The 27,234-nt window shown below is 34.9% G+C and overlaps 1 protein-coding gene across 1 annotated transcript in view; it reads right to left on the bottom strand.

Annotated features, from left to right (window-relative positions):
* LOC128997923 (uncharacterized) overlaps positions 1-24,794 on the bottom strand; it is a 30,253-nt gene extending 5,459 nt beyond the window's left edge. The window contains exons 1-7 of the mRNA XM_054423757.1: positions 24,241-24,794; positions 18,624-18,727; positions 9,242-10,513; positions 8,478-8,666; positions 2,534-2,674; positions 974-1,113; positions 242-381 (exon numbers count right to left, since the gene is read on the bottom strand). Coding sequence (XP_054279732.1) covers positions 242-381; positions 974-1,113; positions 2,534-2,674; positions 8,478-8,666; positions 9,242-10,513; positions 18,624-18,727; positions 24,241-24,760 — 2,506 coding nt within the window. The 5' untranslated portion in view covers positions 24,761-24,794. The remainder of the gene's footprint in view (positions 1-241; positions 382-973; positions 1,114-2,533; positions 2,675-8,477; positions 8,667-9,241; positions 10,514-18,623; positions 18,728-24,240) is intronic.
* Between the last annotated feature and the right edge of the window lie 2,440 nt (positions 24,795-27,234).

Below are 27,234 nucleotides of genomic sequence, written 5' to 3'. Positions count from 1 at the left end.
ATGGTAATAATAAGCAGTAAGGCTCTAGAATGTGATCCCACAACATGCATTACTTGAATTTGTGAGTCGCGTGATAACAACTGAACCCCTCAACTCACCACTAAAAGTGATTATCAAATAGGTACTATGTTTTGTTATTTTATACAAATGCAGGGTAGTCCTAAGCTATGCCATAATTACCAGGTGTTTACTCAATGTTATGGAAAGTTTTGTGAAATGTTTTGACACTATATCAACGTACCAACAGCAGCTGTGGTCATTCGGTCGAGTCCGTGACCAACATGATCCGCGTGAGCTTTAGTTCGATCTTCAAACATGTATTCTCTGGCCTCAGACAACCTGGGTAGATACTGCAGATTCCTCAACTCATTTATACCCGTCCTGTAATTGAAATAGCAGATTTATAACACAAGACAAATCAACAATCAAATTCATTATAGTAGGTAGCCTCGGTACTGCAATAATGACCAATCGGTTTTATATTACCTGTCATCGGTTCCAAATTTGGAATTGATGGTCCAGGTAGGCCTAAATACAAAAACCAACTAGAAAACAATAAACATTTCAATTTTACATTGACTATAATCCTATTATAATGGGTAGGCCTACAAAAGTCCTCTAGTACACCCCCTGCCAGCTCTGTAGTAGATATATCTGTACCCACCCTAAGCTCTAAAGATATGTATGTAGGCATTCTGAATAAAATAATTAGTTTATGAGTGGTGATGAGATAATTAATTTGAAACAAGAAGCCAATAGTTTTGGCTAGACCAATTTGAGAAAAATTTGATAAGGCATATATGATACAGCATACTAAACTGTAGACCTAAAATGCACTTTAACTTCAAAGCATCACTATTGCAAACACTATTTTTGCACCGTGAACAGTAATTTTACACAATCCACATTTTTTCTGTACCAGTACTCCGGAATAACAGAGGCATAATGGAATAGTAAAAGATATCTTCTTTACCTTTTCCGTTTCATCGGCGACTTTCCAATTTCAGCAGTGGGGACAAGCTGTTCACCAGGTCTTATCCACAAAATTGGTCCATCGTTAGATTCTTGTGGAGTTTCCATCTGAACAACTGAGAGAGGACCCCAAGGCATTGTCTGCAAATGCAATATTGTTAGTAATTGATCAATTACAATCAAATTATTATGTCTACACAATTTTCTCCAACTAGCGGATTTAGATAGGAGATTAGTAGTAATGTGGGCCAGGTAAATACAGGAGAACCTCTTTAATCCTAACTAACTGGGACCGGGGGTAGTTCGGACTATTGAATTGTTCGGGTTAGTAGATTGGAGATATTATAAAGTACAGTATTAGATTTAGTTTGAATTGCCATCAAAATATTTTATACCAAAATATATTAATACAACAAATAAAAATGAACTATTATTATTGCATTGTATTATTTCTAAGCATATAAACATAAACCCATACAAACTGCCAAATACTAAATTAATGTGAGAATATAGGCTACATTTTACATCACCAAAATACAACTAGTATGGCTCAATCATAATATGCTAAGTCATTAACCTTGGTTCTGTTAAAAATACTGTAACGTGTAAAATCACAGCTTACTATAAAAATTTAAATAAATAAAAAATGCCCAACACTGTAAATGAATATAAATCAAATAAAGAACCAGACAAACAGAGCCATAGAAAGTCTAGTAAGCTACCACTAGTCATTGGCTACTGCTACATGCTGTTTCAGGACAGAATAATATTGCTAAAAACATTAGATAACATAGTACCGGTAATTAAAGATAATGACACTCTTAAAAAAATAAAAAATATAACAATGACAAAAACATAGCTTATTATTTATCTTTGTTCATCTATCCTTTCTTGGGTTTCTCTTCATCCACACATTCAACAAGTTTCCATGGTAACTAATCACTCATCCACAAGATATTTAAGTTGTCATGGTTAATTACCCAATCGCAATTATTATGTCTACTGTTGTGACATAGCGCTCGGCAGACAGATGTGTAAAGAGCAGACGACTGTTAGTGCAAGACATAGCTTGACCTTGATGTTATCGATGATATTTTTTTGTTAAGCTTCCATTTTATTTTTGTCGATTGAACTGAGATGTTTCAAAAACAATATTGTGGGAGCCTACTGCATATAAATAATGGGCAGAAAAACTCTTAAGTGCAAGGCATAGCTTGATCTTGAAGTTATCGGTGATATTTTTTTGTTATGCTTCCATTTTATTTTTGTCGAATGAACTGAGATGTTTGAAAAATAATGTGGGAGCCTACTGCATATAAATAATGGGCAGAAAAAGTTACAGAAAAAGACTATACAATGCATTTCAACAATTTAGACTAAGAATCAATTTATAACATTTTCTTGGATAATGAGGCTATGTAACATACTTTTAGAGGCATCTATTGACCACGGTTGATCCGCCCCCGGTTAATCGAGGTTCTACTGTATAGTACCATACAAACATCTTATGTTAAGCCAACATTTTTGTGGAAAATACACATAAGCTCGAAAAATATGTTACCTCTTTGAGGAAAGGATTTGCTTCAAGTCGAGCCAAAAGATCTGGGAAAAATCCTCCAACTTCCTCATGCACGGTTCCCACAAGACTAATCTGGTGTAAGGGTCCATGTCTCACAGTACCATTCGCATAGTGTCGGAAAACCTAGAACAGATGGGAATAAATTGTAAACCTGTGTTAGAAAACTTGTAACTTTGGTCAATCTTATATATTATACCGAGAATTTTGTCTTACAAAGAAAATTGCATATGGAGAAGTATAAATTTTAGTAAAGAAAATTGTAAAAGGACCCTTGTTTATAAGTTTTGTGATTGTAAACAAATCATCAAACACAAAGCACCATTAACAACCAACAATAACCAGAATTTTAAATTTTGAGTTGCAACAGAAGACGAAACAACCAATGCAATAAATTCTCTGAAATCTCATGATTCCATCACCAATCTCATTAATAACAACTTATACAAAAATAATAGAGCAGATTGTTTTGAAAGACTAATGTTCCACCTTGAACTATCTTTTCACCAACCAATAACATGGTTTCCTTGCAGGCCGCTCAACAACCACAGCCCTAGTACAGTTCACAGAGTGTATATACTGGACCAGCTTGAAAATAAACTTGTCCTTAATGAAAAAAAGAAAAAAAACTGTACAAATTATTTTCAGCAACCACTTACATCACCCTACCTGGCCTGGAAAGGAAAAAAAGACAAAGTACTTAAGCATAGCATAACCATTGACTCCAAAATAACGAGAAAACCTCACATAGACCTACGACACGATAAAAACAACTTTCTTCTGCCACCTATGTCATCCGAGGAATAAAACTAATAAATGGAACAGATGCAGCGAAGGTGTCCTATTCGCTCTTTTTGAATCTCATTTCAGATATGATATATAGACCTGGACAGGAATCACTGCATTTAACCTAGAACACGTTTTCTTATCAAACAAAAGAGGGCAATCAGGTGCTTAGTTGGCATTGGGCAACAAGACAGCTGCTGTGGACCTTTCAAAGCACACAAATACTGACTATACTATTACTTCACATCAATAAAAGTAATAATCTATAAAAGGAGTAAACTGTAGACATGGGTGGAAAATAGCTATATGTGTAGTATTATAAGGGGATCAGTGTGTCATCTTGGTATTGCTGTTTAAGTAGTATACATAAAGGGTACAAACTGCAGGTCTGGCACAAACCATCTTAACCTGCTAAAACCAATAATATAAGTTACACAGGTTGACTACACAAAGTGTAATCCCAGTTTTAAAATATGTAATTCACACAAAATTCAGCTCATCAATCACTCTTTAAATTTCGTAAAAATTAAAAAAGTTGCATCAAACTGTTTAACATCTTTTAGAAGGGGCGGCAAAAAAGATTATTCTACCAACAGCGGCATTATATAAAAATGTCTTTGCTTCAAGCAATTTTGCTTCCTGCGCCAAAATACATCTACAGCGAGGACTATATACTAGGGATGGACGAGATTGGATTTTTAGTTCGAGACGAGACGAGATTTTTTATTTCTCATAAAATTTCGAGACGAGATCGAGACGGGATTTCCCTTCTCATACACAACGGGAAATGCACGTTCGAATTGTTACCTGATTTTGTAACATTGTTAGATGACTGTTTAAATACAAAAGTAATGATAATAGCCAAGAATATTTACAATCTTTTATTAAAAAACATCAGCATAACATTTTTTTACTAATCACCCCTAACTTATTAAAAATGCCTACGATTAGGAAACATAGTGATATCAGTTAGGATAGAGTTCAACTTATCCTAAAATAAAATAAATTATAAAATAAAAGCAATATTAATTTTTATAAAATAGTTGTAAACTTGTTTTGACTTTTTATAGTAATAAAACATTCCTCACACTGCTTACACTTAACAAAACTTCTCAAATGTTATTAAAGTCATATTATTAAAATAATTAAAGTAATATTTACATTTAAAGAATTAATTAAATAAGAACGCCTTCGCAAAAGAAACGCAACTACAACACGCTCCTGTATTGCATTGACTTTCTGCAGGCGTTTTAAAATTTTTTTATTTTTTTTTTATTTTTTTTATTTATTCTTGTCTCGATAAAAATCTCGGCCAAAAAGAAATCTCGTCTCGTGTAACAAGATTTAAAATTTCCCGAAAATTTCCCGAAATTTCGAGATTTGACCATCCCTATTATATACCATCTTCTGTTTGTATGCCACATAATGTCTGTCAAGCAAACAAGCAAAATTAACTAGCAGTAACAGGGTGTCTACTACATTCTGGATAAAAAATTCATGGACAATTCCCGTACATTTAAGGAAACTTTGCCGTAACCTTTGTCGGTGTCATTAGGCCTACCGAATAATTTTCCTGATTTGTCAAACTGTATTAATCTTGTTATTCACTGTAGTTGTACCAGAGAGAAAAGTAAATAATAATAGATAAGAGTTAAAAATTACAAAATATAAATTTATTGAAAGTATACAAACATAGGCCTACCTATACTTTAGGTAAAGCTTTTATAGTGTAACAGAGAAACGCAATCATTGTCTCCTGCGATAGCGACAAATATCTCCATCCGTGACGTAAACTTCATAACATAGCGTATCCGATCCAGGCCGATTAATTTGGCATGATTCGCCCTGGCACAACGTTAGGTTCTTGATTACTTTTGAAAAAAAAATCTTTAATGCATATTGTTACTCAATTCTTAGTACAAAATCAAGGTATGGTAAGCGGCTATTAATAAGCAATAAGCACAGAGTAAGATTATTGTATTTTCATTTGCAAAGTTAATATCGACACATAGCAATCATTAGTTGTTTATCTTAGGCTCAATTACATTTTCTTAATATATTTTAGAGCTCTTTCAAGAATCAAAATACCCAGGCCTAAACCTAATTATTTAGGAGGGCCTATATAAACTGAGTAACAAACAATGAGGTTATAATAGCAGCAAAGTCACTGTAATCATTCTAGTTCATAAGATTTTGATTGCTTAAAGCATACAACTCAATAAATAAATTTAATGGGAACTCAATAAATAAATATATGGGAAACAAAAAACATTGAAACCTGAATAGCCAACAATATAAGACAAAGATACAGAAAATGCAATGACATAATTTGAAACCAAGCAGGCCTACATAGTGATAAAACATTAATGCAAACAACAATTGTGGTTTTGTCAATTGAAAGATAAAATGTCCATAAAAAGGGGGTTAACTTACAAAATAAGACTGTAGATTATTTACATGTTTAATATGAAACCATAAACAGTTTTATGGCACTAGGTACTGGCCGCGGCAAATTGAATCTTCAAGCCGAAAGTACAAGTAAGAAGTGAAATTTAACAGCCATTATATTCACTAATTATTTTAATTATATTAAGCTATTATTTTCACAAAATAGGTTTGGGATCTAATAATAATTACCCTAGTAATAAAAAAAGAAGTTGTAAAGGAATAAAAGTGATACAACTTTTATCAGCTAGCTGCTGAGTTAACAGTTCTTGGAAGTACTTGACTTGACACTTGATTGTCGTGATAAAATATTAATGGGTTTGAGATTGTTAATGGGATTTTTATTGCATAATTACTCTAGTAATAAATTATGAAAATGTAAACAAACATCTGATATTATAAAGTCTGAATCTGGTAGTTTTAATAAAAATAAATCCAACCCTATTATAGATGTTGACAACTTCAATGACTTTTTTGTCAATGTAGCAAATTTTGATGGTTCAAACAACAATGCACTCTGCAACTCAAATAGGCCTAGTTCTTTTGATTTACTTAATAATCATCCAAAGCAATGTTATACTGAAAATCTTAACTTCATGTGGGAGCATGTATTTCCACAAGATATAGACTTAATCATCAATAATCTGAAAAACTCCACCAGCAAGGATTGTTATGGTTTAACAACAAACATTGTAAAAAAACTCAAGTATGCTCTTGTTCCCCCTCTGACATTCATTATCAATTTAGTTTTACAAAATGGTGTTTTTCCAAATAATCTTAAGCTTACAAAAGTTGTGCCTATTCACAAGAAAGGCGACACTTCATGTCCATCAAATTACAGACCGATTGCGCTTGTCCCGGTATTTGCTAAGGTTATTGAGTGTTGTATTTATAACCAAATAAGTGCCTTTTTTAGTAATCATAATTTTCTAAGCAACTCCCAGTTTGGCTTCAGAGCCGGTTTATCAACTATCGATGCTTGTAAGTCAGTTGTTGATGACATTCTGAATGCTTTTGAATCACACGCCTTTTTAGAGTTAACTTTAGTAGATTTAAGTAGAGCATTTGATTGTGTTTCTCATAGCCTGTTGATTGATAAGTTAAGTTACTATGGTGTAAAAGATAAAACTTTAGATCTATTTAAATCATATTTAGGAAATAGATATCAGATGGTATCAGCCAACAATAAAACCTCTCAGTGGAAAGAAGTCACAGCAGGAGTACCCCAGGGTTCTGTACTTGGCCCTTTTTTGTTTTTAATTGCAATAAATGATCTTCCATCTAATCTTCCTTCAAAATCAGTACTGTATGCAGATGACACCTCCTTAATAGTCTCAAGCAAATCTTTGCAAGAGGTAAAAATTAAAACTGAGGAGATGAAAATAGCAGCCGATAGTTGGTTTAAGGCAAATAAATTTTCAGTAAACAATGACAAAACTGTTTCAATTATTTTTTCACAGACAAATCTTGTATCTGAAGTATCAAATGCTAAACTGCTAGGAATCATATTAGACTGTAAGTTATCTTGGCGTAGTCATACTGAAATGGTTGTTGCAAGGTTAAGTAACTCTTTGTTTCTGCTCAGGAGGTTGAAAAATCATGTTAGTTTAAGTATGTTAATTAATGTTTATTATGCATTCTTTCATTGTCACTTAGTTTATGGGGTAATTTTGTGGGGCATTAGTAGTGGGGCAGTTAACGTTTTTAAAAAACAGAAAAAAGCAATCCGTATCCTAGCTGGCATAAAAAGTAGAGTTAGTTGTAAGACCTTTTTTCCTGAATACAAAATTCTTACTTTACCAAGTGTGTACATTTTGCAGAATATCATTTTTGTAAAAACAAATATTGAACAATTCTCATCTCGCTCATTAACTCACAATCGTTACACCAGACTAAGGAATAATTTAGAGTTACCATCATTAAGACTGGCCTCAACACAGCGCAGCTATAAATATTTACAACTTAAACTTTTCAATGCCCTCCCTGAAAATGTACGCAACTTGCCTATTAAGTCACTGAAAAATGTATTGACCGATTTTTTGAACAGAAAGGTTATCTACTCTATCGAGGAATTTTTATCTTTCAAACATGATGATTTTCTGTAAATTTCTAATTGTTAAGTAGGGTATTGTTTCTAAAGTATGTAATAATGGTTTCATGAACTGTGATATAATAGTCTTTCATAATAATGTTATTTCTGTGAACTTTATTTAAAAATTTATTGTTATTTAGTTTTAAGCTGTATCTTACTGCCAATTTTAGCCTTAATTATTTTGTTATAGGCACTTACCCAACTTGTTTGCTTAACTATAAACAGTATTATTATCATCATTATCAATACATCTCAAATACTTTTGTACAAAAACCCAGTATTATTAGTTTATTAGTATAGCATGTTCATCTATTTACACTTGACTCTGTACATTGTACTTTGAATTGTATATTATCTCCATTGACCTGGCCTATTGTATGACATGTATACTTAATGGCAATAAACTATTTGAATTTGAATTTGAATTTGAAACCTTTTATGTGCTCCTAACCAACTAGCGATCAATAAAATTATGGCCCATTAAAAATTTAAGGACATAGTCTGGCATTTAAGGACAATTCCCGTACATTTCATGGCCAGTAAAAATTTAAGTACAATTCCCGGTTTTCCCGGATTTCCCGGTTGGTAGACACCCTGAGTAAGTACCTGATCCTTGTATTGTGTCATTGTAGTTGTCTCGATGTCAGAACTGCGGCCTAAAACTCCATTTTTGACAGTAAGGGAAGGGTAATGTTCTGCCATGTAGTCTAAGAGATCAGGAAGGTATCTAGCTGCGTCATGAACTATTCCCATCACGTGATATGCACTTCCATTTGAATCTTCACCAAAAACAATCTGAAATCACAAAATACATTTTAAGAACTTTGATCAGGGTTATTATGTATTAAATTAATAAAATTGTATCAAAATCTTATCCACGTACAGTACCTACCGTTAAAAAAATGGTACTTCAAAACTTGGTTACATTTTAAAATGGGAAATCCAATTGAAAACTAGCATTTAGTTATCATATTAAGTGTGCACTGTGCACACTTAAATAATAATACAAATATAAAATAACCTTGTCATATTGTAAATTGCAGATAATAAAGGACGTTTGAAATGAGATTGTTATTCACTAATTAGTTAAATGAAATGTGAATAAATAATTGCATGAATGATACAAGTAACATTGAATATATTAATGTAGTTGACAAGCTCATTTTTGTATGAAATCAAAAAACATATGTAGATGTCTAAATTTTCTCTTGTCTTGTCTATGATTAAGTTACTATGTCAATTATTATTGTATTATTGTAACCTTAACAAAACTATTATTTTAACTATTTTAAGGTTACAAAACAGTAGGCCATGGTTTACTGATGAATTTTAAGTTAACAGTGGATTATCGATAAAATAATTTCAAATACCTTAAAGTATTCAGCCACCAACTCGTCCATTTCTAGAGGAGACAGATTTTGTATTTCATCCTGATATAGATGAACAACAGATGCCCCGCCGTTGGGGTAGGTTTCAACTCGGATCATGTGGCCGTACTTGAGTGGTTCTCCCTTGATGTGGGAGAGTGGCACGGGTCTCGGCATGGGCGCACAACTCTCAGGTCGGCCACTCCTGGAGACAAACTTTTCAAACGTCTTATCTCTGCGGCACTGAACACCTATGCTTGCTCTCTTTATTTTACTTCTCTTGTGACATCGAGAGCAAGAGTATTTATGAGAGGAGGATGAATCCCTATGTGTTCTGCTTTTATTGTCTCGGTCACGGTTGCGGTCCCGGTCGTGTCTATGGTCATGATGTTTCGACCTATGACTTGATTCTTTGTTCCTACTGCTGCTGTGATGTTTGTCAGAACTCTCACTGCGTCTCGGTTGACTAGAACTGGAGCTGTGGGATTCTAAGCAGTGGTTTTTTGACTCCTTCTCCTCCCTCGTTCCGTTCACGGTGTTTGCCGTAGGCCTCCCAGCTTCCTTCAGTGCTCGAACTGAGCTGTACATCTGCATTAAATTAGATTCAAAGGCGCTAGGAACAGATGATGGTAATTTATGGGATTTATTTGAAGAAGAATCGTTTCCAGATTTTTTACTCTTATGGTCATTTGTAGCTTCAGGTATAGATTTTGTTGGATTTTCTGTTGTTGTTGCAGGTTTTTTATTAATGTGGGATTTATCTGAATCTGAATGTTCTTTCGATACTTTAATGAACGTCTTTAGACTCTCTACTTTAGGAGATTCTAAAGATGAACTGTGGGATGCAATAGAGTTTGATTCTTTAACTTTTTCTTTTAACCTATCCCTGTGTCCAGATTTGTCCCTGTTTTCACTACTTTTATCCCTGCTTTCCGTTTTCTTATCCCTAGCATTAGATTTATCCCTACTTTCAACAGACATCTCACCATTTTCATTTTGTTTGGTTTCTACGTGCTTGTCCTTGCAATTATTCACCTCCTCTTTACCCTCACAATTTTTTTCCTCCTGTTTTTCTTTTACATCCAAGGACTTTTCACTATCTGTAGATTTCTCTTTAACTTCACTCGAGTTTGTTTGATTGAGAGAAGAGTTATTCTGGTACGGATGAATACAAACGCCACTGTCTGAATCTACCCACACATTGTATAGCTGTCCTACTTTTGTTTTTGGCCTGTTTTCTTCATTATTTGGCAAAAGTGTTTGAGATTCCTTAACCTGGAAAATAAAAACAGGTATACTGTTAGGTTAACTACCAGTACCGTTTTTTATATACAAAAGTTTTGAACTAGATAATGCCATTAAATGCTTTTGTGACTGAAAATATATATATATACAGGGTGATTGGTACTGTACCAATTAAAATTTGTATTTCATTTGAAAAAGTTCATAGAACAATTACATTGAGAGCCAGTAAGCCTATGTATATTATTCATTGAATTGAAACACTCTAATATTTAGATCAGTTCAACTCATTAGATCCTTTTTACAATTTTAAAATTCTCAATGGGTCTTAGAAAAGTATGAAAATACATCTATAACACTCAAAAGCCACACTTGTTTTTGGCATAGTCAACTAGGTTTGGTTAATAGTAAAATGACAAACTGAACAGATGTTATAGCTGAATATGTCAGTAACAGATGTTTAAACCATCACAGACAATAAGACGAAACCATGTTGGAAGCAAATGATTGAGCTTAGGCATATTACTTTCAGATGTTAACTTTTTTAAGTAATAATACTTTTTATGAAGTAATTTAGCATAAATTTCATTCCTGTAGGTTTAAATATGGTTTGGATACAAATAAAAAAAAATTGAAAAAGTTATTTTACAGGGTGTTTTTTCATGCAACACAAATTACAAGCGGAGACACTATTTAACAGCAAAAAAAGCTCACATTTTGGTATCTATGTATTCTTTACTTCATTGCCAACCAGCTAATATGTATTGTTATCAATGAATTTTAGTGCTATTGGTAATTTATTGTGAATTAAGTCCAAGGGTTAGCGTTACACTTAAGCTCTATTTGAACATACAAAATAAAACAATAGTACGTGTTATTTACAATAAATTGTCAATAAAAGTAAACCTCATAGATAACTGGAACAATGCATATATAGCTGATCAGCAATGACATAAAGAAAACAGGGAAACCATTATACGAGCTGGTTTTGTTGTTAAAAAACGTCTAATGGTAGTTGTAATAATTTGGGTTGTACTTAAAAAACACCCTGTAAAATGGCACTAGAGTAGGCCTAATAGATATCCTATAAGGGACATTTGTTTGTGATTTCATCACTTATATAAATCATGACTCTGTTAATCAGGCAACACTCGATAGCTAGTGCCAAATTAGAAAGTGTGTTTTGTACAGCAAAAAAAAAGTTGGTTCATCACATTGCCCTAAAACTATCTTTCAATCCTCATTTAACGGCCACTGTCTTATCTGTTAAATTTCCTTTACTCGAAAAGCATTAGACCTACTTAGCCCTAGTGATAAAGATACTCTACTAGACTAATACATGAACAGGATAAAATCAAAATCTGACATAAATAATGACCCTCAACCAGATCTAAGGACACAAGCTAAGTGGCATAGATGTGCTTAGCAAAACTAACCATTTATTATTCTAGTCTATGATGACAGGGTGTCCAGCGTCCAATCAAAATAAAATTCAAGGACAATTCTAAGTTTTACAGGTTCAAAATTGGAAATTTCCAGGACAAAACTTGCCGCTTAAAATAAGCATAACTTACTTAATTATACCAACTAGGACATTAAAAACCCCCTCAAAGGACCAAAAATAACTCAGATTAAAGAAGAATTGTATAAAACATTTTAACCCTTCCAGGGCTAAATTAAATGTAGGGCTGGAGCTAAATTATTGTTTGCCAAAATTCTAAAACTTAAGTGTTTACGTTTTGTATTCATTTTGCTTGAAATAATTCATGGATCATAAAAAGATTTTTCTTAACGCTGAACTAATTTTTGTACCAAAGTTATGAAGAAAATTAAATTTGATTTGACGGATATATCCGTCTTAGGCCCACAAAAAACATACGGTGAACGGATATATCCGTCTGCCGCCCTCAGTGATCACAAAATATGAACACCGCCAATAATCTTAAGAGTATTCTTGTGGGCGGCAGACGGATATATAAGTCAACCTTAGGCTATTCCTTCGTTTTATTTTTTATACATAAAAATGTATCAGTAATTCTGAAGTAAATCTAACCACTCAGTTCCGCTCCCATAACCTCATTCCCATTCCCCACCAAGACTTTCACTACCTACGTAAAGAGTGTTCTTCAGGTTCATCATATCCATCACATTCCATACTATTTTCAATGCCAAAATAATTCAGTAATACTTTTACTAAGCATCTCCTTTAAATTTCAGATCGTTTGGATTGGTCACTTTAGCTCAATAACATAGAAATAAAGCCCAAAACACAAATGGAAACATCACTCACGATCAACCATGTGTGAAGTGACAGTTTCACAATATTCACGAACTCTATGGTGCAAAATAATCGCTGAAACAGCTGCGGCAATTATTATTGCCAACCACAAAAACAAAATAACCCATTTATAATGCAGTGTAATGTTTATTTTTGTATTATAAACAATGTATAGGTATTGATTTGTTTTATGGACGGGTATATCCGTCTTTAGCCCAGAAAAGAAATTTCTCGGGACAGATATATCAGTTTTCACCCGGAAAGTAAACGAAGATTGACGGATATATCCGTCCATAGCCTTTGAAGGGTTAAAACTAAGGAAGTTTAGATTACTAAACTGAAAAAAAATATTTAAAAAAAAACGATCAAAACTAGAAAACATATCCTTTAATTGGATACTGGTGCCAACAAATTAGGTCCACCAAAAATGATTTCTCGCTATTGCGGCAACAGCTGTGATTAATTCTTGCGATAACGGCAATGACCGTGATCATTTCTTACTATAGCGGCACCGACTGTGATAATTTCTTACGATTGCGACAACTTCCGGATCATAGCAACTGCCCAAAAGCTTATACAGTATGATTTAATCATTGTATCACACCTACTATGATGTACTGAAATCATACAATAATTATTTTACCCTCAAGAATCTATCACACATTAAATTATACATCAAATAATGAGAACACTAACTATAATTTTTGACCCAGTTAAAATTTACAAAATAGAACATAAAATATGTAGAATTAAATAAGTTTGCCCTAGATAATATACCTAGCTACATAAAATGTTGGTTGTTAAAAATATAATAATTACAAATTTACTAACGTTTGAGATAGTAAGGGTCACTTTCTTCCCTTCTTTCTTCGCTCCTCTGCCACTAGGTGCCATTATTGTTGAGATAAATTGAGACTTTAAAACTGACTGCACTCAATGCAATCCAAAAAACGGATAAGTTTGGGGGCCATCCACTATCAACAGGTTGACTCCCTATCATGTAGCAACCCAACTGTATTTATGAATTATGTTTTTCAGACCAACGGAAAAGATAATAGGCCTTATTTAGACGTTAGGATTTTTGGAAAGAAATGTAGGGCAGTTTTGGATTCCCAAAGTTTTGGATTGTACTCAGAATTTTTCTCAGTTCTTCGTCGTTCCGTATGGCCATACGAAATGACGAAGAACTCAGCAAACTTCTGAGTCATGTGGTGCTGCCCGATGCAGGTGCTGTACGTTGGGATACTCTTGATGTTGTCTTCTCAGGTTGTACCTTGCAGCATTCTTCTGATAAGCCTGTTCCATCTTCTCTTGAACTGTAGAGTAGATTATTCTTAGACCCCTCAGCTTTTGTCCATAGACTTGGTTATCCTCTACTTCATCAGGTGAATCTTTAGTCTTGTCTTCATCTTACAGATTTAAGTTCAACTCCCGGCCAAAATTTAGACAGTTAGGAGTGTATCCAGTGGTGTCATGTCTTGCAGAACGAAGTTCGAAACTATTTAAAATAGTAGTGGTTGATTTAATAAATCCACCTCCAAATTGATTAAATAAATTTAGTAGTGGATGCTGCTTTGGTGATTTAATAAATGCAATAGTTGTTCCCTGTATAAAAAAATAATTCAACTAATTTATCACAGTGTGTATTACAAATAACAATCCTACATAAATACAAATATTTAAATATCATCAAATATTTCCACCAAAGATAATCACACTAGTTCAAAGATAATAGATAAAAATATGCAACTTTGTAAACAACTTCTTGTGATAATGCAAGGTCCTGGAAATTATCTGCAGAATAATCAGTTTGATCTGTATATTCCAAATAATATGCTACAATTGCAACTGCCCAAAAGCTTATACAGTATGATTTAATCATTGTATCACACCTACTATGATGTACTGAAATCATACAATAATTATTTTAACCTCAAGAATCTATCACACATTAAGGCCCTGTACACGACCGCAGCGGCGGCCGCCTAGGACCGTACACATGGCAGCGGTTGGAGCCGCGGTTACGCTGCGGTTGCGGTGTGAATTGACCGTCGCTCGACAGCCAGTATTGTATCTACCCAATTATTTCTTTTAAACGCGTAACGCTTGATAATTCTTTTCAGCAAAAAACTCAACTAACTCTTTGCCACGCATTCTTTTTTAGTTTATGTCCTAAACGTATCTTCTTTTTGTACTTCTTTAATGGACAGTTCAGTGTCAAAGTTTTCTGGTTCCACAGCAGCACGCATGGCCATTGTAAACTTACACTACGAGCACTGCATCAACTCCAGCCAAAGCTACACACTTCACCAACACACAGAGAGAGAGAGAGAGAGAGAGAGAGCGATGTCCACAGGGCAAGCGCGCAGATATCTGTGATCCTAATCTGTGATTGTAGCAACTGCAGTCAACCGCGGCGGCTACCGCCCTCATGTGTACGCTCTCATGCCAACTCTAGTAACTTCAACCGCACGGGAGCCGCGGCGGTCGAAGGGAAATCTACGACCGCCGCGGTTCGTTGCGGTTGATTGGAAGTGTGCGGTTGCATGTGAACGGTCCCATTTGCTCCTTTGTACTTTCAACCGCCGCGGTTCCCGCACAATGGCAACCGCGGCGGCTGCCGCCCTCATGTGTACAGGGCCTAAATTATACATCAAACAATGAGAACACTAACTATAATTTTTGACCCAGTTAAAATTTACAAAATAGAACATAAAATATGTACAATTAAATAAGTTTGCCCTATTTAATATCTACATAAAATGTTGGTTGCTCAAAATATAATATTTACAAATTTACTAAGGTTTGCGATGTTATTTACAGTTTGCAGCAAAACCAAGTAATTAATTTAATTAAAATACTGCTGGATTTTTAATATTTTAACATTTACAGCCCAACAATGATTGTAATTTACTTCACTCGATATTCACAAAATTTTATGTACAACAATAGTTAGCTTTATATTTCAAGTTATGCTTTATAATCAGTACCAGTCTATAAATGGAGCCTGACATTTGACAATCAAGACAAACAAAGTGGAGCATTTTTGGAGCGGGTTGAAGAACTCTCTAGAGCTCGGGGCTTGTCTCATCAGGAATTATTTGAGTCGGCAGTTGATCTTTTTTCGGGTCAGGCATTGATTTGGTATAGGTCTACCATCAACCGTATAAAGTCCTGGGATGCACTGTGTGAGGAGATGAGAATAGTATTTCAGTCTCCAGACTACAACTTTAGACTTCAACAGATCTTTAGCCGATTTCAGGGAGAGAATGAGCCTATCGACTTGTACATTGCGGCAATGGAGGGACTCTATGGGCGCTTGTCAGTTACGGCATCTGAACAAACTCGTCTTTCTCAGATCTTGAATAATCTGCATCCTACTTTACAGGATAGGTTGGCATTATTGTGTGATATTAAATCTTTGGAGGATCTTTGATCTGTAGGTAGGAGAGCCGAAGCAGGCCGTCTGAGAGCATCTATCCCTAGACAAACCCCTAGGACCGATATTCCCCAAATTTCCAGGACCTTGCATTATCACAAGAAGTTGTTTACAAAGTTGCATATTTGTATCATTCTATCTTTGAACTAGTGTGATTATCTTTGGTGGAAATATTTGATGATATTTAAATATTTGTATTTATGTAGGATTGTTATTTGTGATAAACACTGTGATAAATTAGTTGAATTATTTATTTATACAGGGAACAACTATTGCATTTATTAAATTTTGGCGAAGTCAGTGAAGCTCCTTACAACACAAATGACATTTGTCCTCATTGAGAGTCACATTGGCTGAGCGGAGGCGAGAAATTATTGGTCCTAGGGGTTTGTCTAGGGATAGAAGCTCTCAGACGGCCTGCTTCGGCTCTCCTACTTTACAGAATAGGTTGGCATTGTGTGATATCCCATTTTCTATTATGCAAATCTGTGATTAACTGCATTTTCTCCCAAAAATCAATACCGTACCAAGAATCAATGGTTGTTTCATACTAGGCTCGACTAACACACAAACTTCTCTGGTTCAAATCAAATCAAATCATCTTTATTCCATAGACAGAAATTGTATATTGAAAAGTACAATAGTGTATAGGTTGTGTCAACAATATAATACAACTTAAGACTAATCTAAGGTTGAGGCAAAATAATCTTCTATTTTATAAAAAACAGTTTTTTAGTAATATTCTCTTGATGGCTACTTTGAAAACATTTAACACGTTCACTGCGGGCGTATCCGATCGGATACGGGCCGAGCGCTGTCCAGGTGCTGCCGTAACCGATCGGATACGCTCGGCAATGCCTTTCGTATATCTTTGTTTTTGCTCTAGCGTCGGTCAAAGGCGAACCTATACCACGTTAGCGTGTAGTGGGTGACTTGCTTTTTATTGTGTTGTAGGTTGGTAGTAAAATTTCCCCATAAAATCCCCGTCCGGCAAACTTAAAAATCAACTTGTTGTCCCGTCATTCTCCCTCCAATTGGCAATACAATGGGACCGGCTACGTTCCAAGCAGTGCTGCTATCTTTGAGTGTTTAGCAAACTACATTGACTCTTGTTATAAAGCAGGACATCACCGCACGTTATTTGCTATTAGTCTCACCGAAATATGAGAGCTAATCACCCGGCAATCAGGTTTGTTCGACGCTGCGGGCTGCGCCGCACTGGGGCTACGCCTGCCATTTGATGGCCCGCAGCGAACGTGTTAATGGTAACTTTTTAACTCTAACTGGTAACTTGTACAATTTGGTTGCGGTATATTCAAAGCTAGCTTGAGTGGTGGCATAAAGGCACTGATCTATTCTAAAATTATTACAATTCCTTGTGGCATAATTGTGCACATCCTTAATACAAAGTAAAATATCACAGTTGTTTTTAATATATAACAGGCATTGAAAGATATAAATAAATACAGGCTAAGGGCATCACAGACAATTTCTTAAATATAGGCTTACAATGACAACATGGTGGAGCATTACTTAACAGTCTAATGGCTCTTTTTTGTAAAACAAACAAGATGTTGGCATGGCTACAATTAGCCCAGAGAATGGCACTATACACTAAATGATAATGAACATAACTAAAATACACAGTTAACAATACATCTGGAGAAACAATTGATTTTAAATTTCTTAAAATAAAAATTCCTTTGGAGAGTTTAGGAGCGATAAAATCAATATGGGAAAACCATTATAGGTTGACGTTAAGAGACAGCTTATTGGCCTTACACCATTCGGATATTGTTTTAACAGACTCAGAAATTACACTGTCCTGCATATACTTAGTAGACTTGATATTCAAACACACGTCGTCTGCATACATAAAACATGAAACATCATTACTTTGGATATTAAAAGGTAAGTCGTTTACATAAATAATAAAGAGTAGGGGGCCTAAAATGGACCCTTGCGGCACTCCGTGGGGAGTGTGTTTAAGCTCTGACAGTGATTTGTGATTGTTTTTCAATGGCACAAAACAAAAAAAAATCTGTGATTTCGGGCGTTTTCTTAAGCAAATTATCATTATTTCTTACGATAGCGGCAAGGACCGTGATCATTTCTTACAATCACGGCAACTTCTATGATCATTTCTTACGATTGCGACAACTTCCAAGATCATTTCCTACGATTGTTGTAACATTCGTGATTCGTGATCATTTTTCGGTGGCTCAAAACAACAAAAATCTGTGATTTCGGGCGTTTTTTTTTTCAGCGAATGATCAATAATTCAAATTGCCCAGTTCTTTACAAAATGCATGTACAATTCATTGATTTTTCCCTGGTTTCCAGGTTGACTGGACACCCTGGATGATCATAATAGACCTTACTTCATTGTTAATTGTGCTAAGTTTTCAATATAGATAGGTACTTACATGCTTTTCATTGGGTATATCTGATGAAATATTTTCCTGTCCTTCTTTGTCTCTTTCTTTGTGTCCTTTTTTCACTTTGATAATTTTTACAACCTTTTTCGGATCTGAAAGTAAGCAAAGGTTTAATATGTTAGAAATTTGCTTTTAAATAAAGGTTTGATCTTCAAATCCATTGACATTGGTGGTACTTGGGGATTTTTAGCAACGAATTATTGTTTGTATATTAAATTACATATTTGGCTACTTCCGTGGTTGCTAAGATATTTATCCAAAATCTAATTGAATCTGTTAGTTGAAGAACCATATTGAAATTAAAATTCTTAATAGTAAAAAAAACTATAGGCCTATCTAAGAAGTGTCTAGAAAGTGGTTGGAATAAATCCTACAGTTTAACACATGGCATGACTAGTAAAACTAGTCCATCTTAGAAGTTGGAAATTAGATGCTAACATTAAACCATTTAACTTTCAGGATTGATATAGGATAAAGAAGATCGCTGTGGCCTTAAATACATTTTATTAGTATTACATTGTTAGAATATTGTCTTTGCAACGAAACATGTTGAAGGTACTAAGCAATCTGAAATTTCTGAACTATTTAAGACAGAAAACCTGTTATTGTTTCAATAAAATAAAATAGTGGCCAGAAACAAAGATTTTCATTAAGTTTGACAGCATACATAATTGTTTTTACCTTCCAAGCAATTGAAACAAAGATTAAGTTAGCTTATAAAAATTACTTCTGATTTATTAACTGGTTTAAAGTACATACTGATAGAATTGTACAAAGGAAGTAACCATTTTAAAATGTAAACAAATTGTTTGGATAGGCAGTTTTGCAAAAATATTGATAGATCATATGATGAGTATGTGGGAGTAATAATGTGAAGTTGGCCTACTCAAAACAGTCTTCCCAAAATGTTTAATCTTATTTCTTACAGCCAAGTTCTATGTCTATTCTTGATAGTTCCACAATACCTTTTGATTCCAAAATCTGGAACTGAAAAATATACAAATTCATTTATATTTTGCTTACTATTTTGAATATGAATAGCAGGCTAGCAAAAAGTTAGCTCAACACGAATTTTTATGGAATTATTTTATTCATGAAACAACTTAGAACTATTATTTAAGAGATTATCGCAAACATGTCCTATCACAATTAGTGAAAAGCAAAGTTTTCACAAAGTTTAGGGACCTGGAATCTGATTCTGTCCCATGTGAGAAATACACACCATGTCTAACTCGTAGCACGGAATGTGAGAGGCATAAAAAAATACATAAATTTAGCCCCTCTAAAGTCAAAGTTACCGTAATCCTTTTTTCGCAGCTTTGTACACATCACTTTTACACGTTTGTTTGTTTGTTTAAGGTATTTGGGGGGACACTGTTTCCGGTTCCCGTATCTTCAACCAAAATAGACATGGAATAAGGGGACTTAAAAGAATTAAAGAAACTTTTACCAGAACTATCCGAAACTAAATTAACACTGAACTAATGACTTTCACTCATATGTAAAAACTCAATTTCATTGACTATAATAGAACTATATAGGTGCGATAGCATGAAGGTAGCCTGGTAAATTATTATAATATTGCTTTTTTTGGTTTTACATTATGTAAAGGAACAACACAGAATCAACTATTTATAGCCTACTCATTTAACCCAGTTTAAACTCAAGTAATAAATGGGCTAGTGTGAAATTAGCCAACCCAAATGATTTTAAATTAAAAACTCAATAGAATGACTGATTTTAGGTAGGCTCATACATAATGACACAAATAACTTAGATACTGTAGTAAAATAAATTCAGAATGGACCAAGAGATTTGTATTCTTCCATTCCAGTATATTTAGCTTAAACGCAATAACATACAATGTTAAATATTTTATGACATATGTATTATTAATCTCTAGGTAGGCCTACAGAAATGCAAAAGAACACAAGATTAGTTATCAGGGTATGAAATAACTGTGTCATTGCTTTCTATTGACTCTCACAATAAGATTTGAATCAATAAGAATCCATGTTACCCATTCATATAGGCCTACATTATTTCTTCTATAGAAAACTCTCTTTGATTCTCAAAATTCCAACAAACAGTTTTTGGTTTGTTAGGCCCATTCACTATAGAGAAATTGAATGTTTGATTAAGTTACCATCAGGTTTGTTTAATTGACTATTTTGAAAACTTATTAATTGATTATTTTGAAAACTTATTCAATCTATCGAAAAGGCCTTGTGAACAGTGATTGGTCCGTTTAACACACAAAGGGTTTTACCAGTAGGTACTAAAACACTTTTTGTCTTGAAAGTCTACTTTACTGTAATACCGATTAAACCTACAAGAGACGTATCGGTAATGCTACGTTTGCAGCTTAAAAGCGCCCATTTGCCCCAAATGTGTTATCTTCACATAAAAGTCTCGGAGCGAAAGTTCAATAAACAGGTTTATCTGAACAAGTTCACTCATATTCAAGCAAGCTTACTCTCTTCTCCCCTTCCCAGACGGTCGTCTCCAATGTTCTACGATTAGACAGGATTGTTGGCTACCTCATTCGAATCAAAACAAATAGGTATAGCCAAACTACAAATTGAGTTTTAATTTGTCGCCATGATTAAATAACTCAGAATAGGATTCCTGTATGTAAAATACTATCTACGCATTAATACAGTAAAAGGAACTTAAGGAAATTGTTTTAGATCAGATCAAAGATCTATTGAGGCACTAGTTTAGATTAATGCTGATCGAGTAGGCTATGCTTTTAATTTTACAGTTTTTTCAAAGCTTTTTGATGCCAAAGATCTTATGAACAGGTCCAGTATTGGTGTGACACTGGTCTCTGAGGCCTAAATATTATAGGGGACTATTTATAAAATGTAGGGTATAGAAAGCATGGGTGACACCATCTGTAAATCCTGTCAATTAGAGTGGAGAAGGATGCCCATGCACAAAAAGAACCCTTCCCCTACAGCCGTTGCTTTTGGATTAATGCTGTCTAGGGGTGCAACTCTCAATGATGTTGGAAGTCTTTCCCTCCTACCTCCATACATGCCATTTTATTTTCCCCTACAGACACCTAGGCTGAAGGTTACTATATAGACATATGTCATATTCTAATACCTAGGCTACAATTGTCGGGATTTTTTATAGCTGTAATATAAGTGGTTATTCAGTCAAACGGTCTTTAGTCAGTTCAGACAATCGGTGATTTAATAACATGAAATCTTGATTCCTTACAGTAGGCTAAATTATGAAATTTCAAAATCAATCTTGGACCTGTGCGACCCAATGTTCTATAATCCTAAGTTATAAGCACTAAGTTATAAACTAGACACACTAGTTCAAAATACCTAATTCTCGATAGCCTAACTCTTAACTGAGGAATTCAAAGCTAAATCACTCACCCTTGGGAAAATATTTTAGGGAGGATGTTTGTAGCAATACCCATTTAATTGACAGCCCTGGCTCTGAATAGGTCTAGCTAGCCTATGACAGTTACTATCACGCTATGAATCAAAATGGTTACCTACCACGCATTAGGTACTCACATAACCCACCAACATCAAGAGTATAGGCCTATTAAAGGCTAGCTAGAAAAATGTATCCAATTTAACTTAAATCAATGTTTAATCAAATGCAAAATACCGTAAGTGAAGTTAACCTTATTTTTAAAAATTAAATACGACATCAACTAGTAATGTCAATCATAAAATATAGGGTATGGGAGTGGAGAAGCCTCAACACAAATCAAATAAACCAATTTCATGAAACGAGAAACTTTAGTTGCTTGCAACAGATGGATCAGTTTAACACAGGGTTGTGCACACTGCGTTGCATCAAATTGTAATTTCATTGGTTTCTTAAAACTGGGTTAACTTACAAGGAATCCAAAAAACCAATTTCATAGCCTATATAACTTAAAGCCTCGTTCACATGGGGCGAGTTTAGAAGCTACTCGCCAGCGTGTAAGAAGCCGGCGAGTGCACTTGTATTCGTTTACACAGAGCTTGTCCACTCGCCAACTCTCCGACATATAGAAAGACGCCGGCAAGTCTGCTTGTAGTCGTTCACATGATGCTGGCTTGAACCAAATCCTTTGACATCTTTGAATAACATACGCACAAGCACAAGCAACTGTGTTCAAACTGGGCTACTTACACGCCTACTCGCTCAAAAGCTGGCGAGTTGGAGTGATAAGTAGCCGCAGAGTCTACTTTCTCCAGAGCTTTTTTACAAGCAGCTTTTGAGCGAGTACATCGTTCACACTGAGCTATTTTACTAAGCTGCGTGTAAAAAGCCAGTGTGTAGCTTGTAAACTCGCCCCGTTTGAACGGGGCTTAAGCTTCGGTTTCACGTTTCTAGTTGTTTTAGGCCTATGTACGGTACTAAATAGGCCCCTAATGTACGTCTTAAATTTAAATAAAGGTTTTAAAGTTTTTAAAGTGCTTGAATAACCGGTACCACGGCATGTGTGTGCTGTTTTTAGTAGCCTATGGCAGACATTTATTTCCAAGGAAAGTTAGCAGAAGCTGCTTATAGAAATATATCTTAAGATAATTTCTTAGGCCTATAGCCTTTGGGGGTTTTTAAGTCTTTGTCCACGATACAGTTAGCATAAATAATTTTTTCCAGAGGTTATGTGTCTGGTAACCGAATGTGAATTAGGCGTCCGGCAGTGACGTCACCGGTTGTGGGAGGCCCGGAACACCATTACCACAACGATACGATGTACAGCTATCGGTGTTCGTAGTGTAGTGGATAGAGTACTCGGCTGGTGTACAAGAGGTATCGAATCCCACCGGTGACACTAACTTTTTGTCAAAAATTTTGCTTAGAATGCCATTTCTTCTTAACTGTAGATACATCAAGTTGTTAGAATTTGAGGCATACATAATATTATTTTATGGACAGAATTTATAACATTCATTAGATTTTTACATAATCAGCAAGTTTGGTTAGTTAGGTTAGGTTATGACAGTAACTGCCGGACGCCTAATCTACGCCAGGTTACCGGACGCGTATCCTCTGCCTACATTTTTATCATTTACGTTAAATTCTAATAAAGAAGGTTTACATGGAAGACCTTCTGATCTTTGGATGTAGGCCTAATTAATGTAGGTGTGCAAAACACTTTATTGGGTACGGTAATCAATAAACCCTTAACTTACAACAACTTAACTTTCTAAGAAGAAATAGATTGATTATGAATCCATCACAAAACTGATAGAAACCCGTTTCTTATGTGTGCAAGTTTTAAAGAAACAGTTTCCTGAAATGGTGTGCACCCTGTCTTTTATTCACTGCAAAATGGGCCTATTTAACATTATTGTCGATGACTTAGGACCAATCAACCATGGTCATTAAAAAAATAACTTGAAAGCTTATTGTTTGGTTTGATATTACATCGGTGAACAACTGTGGAAGTGTTATAGGCCAAGGCTATGCCTAATCTAATACACAAAGAACAAAATTTAAGTGGACGGCCTTAGTGGTTAATTTAGGCCTAAACTTATAGAAAATAATAATTAACATGGGAAACACTTTATAAATGTGGTAAGTAAATAGGCTAGGTGATAACATAGGCTAACTTACATAAACATTTAGTCAAACCTACCTTGTGGACTTTTCTCATCTCCAGAACTTTTATGGTCAGTTTGAGTAGACCCCACTGGTTTGTTTTTGGAGGCAAAATTCCCTGCATCAGAAGAATGTGCAAACCACTTGGTTTTATCATCAACATAGCCAGATTTTGACAGCTTTTTGTAATCATGGTGCATTCTCTTACGTTTAGAAGGATCACCACTGGCATTGGCAGAATCGAGGGGAGTTTTCGTATTTCCAGACCCTGATAAACAAACACTTTTGTTTCCTACACAGCTACCACCAATAACACTGTTTAAAATATCAGAACTGATAGGTTTTGAATTAGATGATTGATTATTTATCACAACACCACAAGGTAAACCTGAATAACCCATAATGTCATTCTCCAACATTTTCACTGATGAACTGTTAATAGAAGAAGCATCACTCATATGCATACTTTTAAGTTCTGAAACATCATTCACTTCACGAATAGTGTCACTATGATCAATTGATATAGACAAAATTTTTGTTCTTGCTTCTGTTTCCATGATACTCAATTAAAGATAAGAAAACTAAACAAGAACATGGACACACTAGTTTACAGCAATTTTAAAGCGACCCTTCTATTGGCGTGCGAAAGACCGGGATACATTATGATTGGCCAAAATCTTGGAACTGTGAAATGAAGCAACCAATACGAATTGCTAAGAAATGAAGGTTTTCGCAGCACAAGGTATCCTTGAGTAGGATTTTTATCCCTGGAATGGGGTTTTAGTTTTATTTTATTTATTTATTATTATTTAAAATAAAATGGCTAAAATATTTAAGGGGTTTTAATTATTTGTAACGTAAAATAGCCAGGCATGTTATACTTATGCACACTTAAGATATTATGTAGTAGGGGCCGAGTTACAAGGTGTTTTGGTTTTACAGCTACCACTAGTGTATATATACACTATAAAAAGTATATATATATGGTACCTATAAAAAGTAACCTCCTCTGATAACTACAAAATATCACAAAAAGCTTGACTAGTTTCAAAATACTAGGCACATTTAGCTTCTTAAGATGTTTGTCATTAGAAGCAAAATACCTGCAACAAAAAGATTACGAGGTTACAGTACTTGAATTGCCAGAAGGTAAGTAGGAAGGAGAATTTTACTGGCATAACAAGTGCTCTATGACATAATATTTCTTTTAAAATATGTTTCGCTATATCCTATATACTGACGTCAGATTAGTTTCAGCATAGAATAAATAATTAATAGAACTATCTCCAGTTAGTGCATAATTATGAACTATAAGTGAACTTTTAATTAAAATTATGAACTTAAACGTCAATTGCCAATGTGCAGCACAGCTTCATGGAGAATTAAAAATGCCAAGCAGTGTTGTCCCGCCATGTTTTGTTTAATCACACACGCATTGGTTAAGCATAATTAATTCACACAACTTTCGGATTTACGGGCAGAGACACGGCACGGCTACCACACGGCACTCCAGGCCGCGGCCTGATAGAATTGGCAACGTTGCAAGTGGTGTTGTCTAGCGCCAGGCGTACCATAAGATAACATGGCAGGCAGGTGACACCAGCTCATTAATTTGCGTATTATTAATTTAAATTTATGAACATAAATTTATTAAAAGATTGAAAATAAAACACATAGAATTGAAAACCAAATCATCATTTAAATTGAAAATCTATGTTTGTATATTTAAAGTAGAGCCAATATTTTCATAGCCCAGTAAACTAGCTTTCATATTATTAAAAATACCATTAGCTGCCTGCAAAACAAAACAGCTGTTACAACCCTACTTGCGATTTTGGCGGCCGCCTTTAACTCCAGGTCGCGGCCTTCGAAGTGGCAACGTCGCAAGTGGGGTTGTAACGGCTGTTTAGTTTGGCATTAACTAATAGTATTTAATAAAATGGTTTATATTACCTGTCCGTCAGTGATCCTAATGTTGTTGTCGTCTTAGGCGACCGGTTTCAGGATAAAAATCCCATCATCAGGCTGTCAAAAATGTCATGTCACTCAAATTGAGGTCGTCGGTAAACATATAAACACACACATACAACACGAAACACGAAAATACGGATTAACATTGCTAGCTACTGGCCAGTACAGGACACTACGACGCGGCACGGGTAGTTGCGTGGTCATGACTGAGGTGTCCTTGCTCCTCTCCCGTTATCTATGGAATGCCGGTGGTATTGTTGTCCTATTCTAATCGCTGCGTCATAGATAATGTTGGATTTGAAAGAAGTCTGTTCATTTAAAATGTGTTGTGGCTCAATCTTGATGGATTTGTATATCTCGAATTCCTCTAAACAATCCAAAAACCGTCCTTTTTTAGGGTAACTATGTAAAATGTGTAGGTTATGGTCAAGGCTAGAATAATTATGGTTACTGTCTGCGAGGTGGTTGGCGAAAGCGGATTTTTGCTGGGCTATTGTTTTGGATGGAATGTGCTCTTTAAATCGTTGCTTAAATGAGCGAGTAGTCTGGCCTATATAATATTTAGGGCAATCATTACAATTGATCTTATATACTCCAGTCTTATTGGCTTTATCAAGACTGTTCCTTTTACGCTCTTTGAATATGGAGTTAAGTCTATTGTTGGCCCTGAATGATACACAAACGTCATTTTTTGCTAGTTCTTTCTTTATGGTGTTGTTAAGAATATTGCCATAATTAGCAGAGGCGTACAATTCACGAGGTTTATCAGGTGGTTGGGGTCTGGTGAGTGGTTTGTTTTTATGCTTATGTATTAGTTTATCAATCATACTGCTTTTATATCCGTTAGCTACAGCTGTGTGTTTGATGATGTGGACTTCTTGTTGATAATCAGTTGGGCTTAGAGGCAGAGACAATAACCTGTGCACGAAACTATTGTAGGCAGCCATTTTTTGGTTGTGAGGGTGGTGAGAAGTAAAATGAATGGTCTGGTCGGTGGCGGTAGGTTTTCTGTAAATGGCAAACTTTAACCTGGATTCACATTTTTCAATCTTTAGATCTA

Source organism: Macrosteles quadrilineatus, unplaced genomic scaffold (genome assembly GCF_028750875.1).
Source record: "Macrosteles quadrilineatus isolate MER2022 unplaced genomic scaffold, UCM_ALF_1.0 Scaffold_7__1_contigs__length_78375512, whole genome shotgun sequence".
In the NCBI taxonomy this organism is placed as follows: Eukaryota; Metazoa; Arthropoda; class Insecta; order Hemiptera; family Cicadellidae; genus Macrosteles; species Macrosteles quadrilineatus.
The sequence above is the reverse complement of the archived record's forward strand: the minus strand, read 5'-3'. Positions and strand labels throughout refer to the sequence as shown.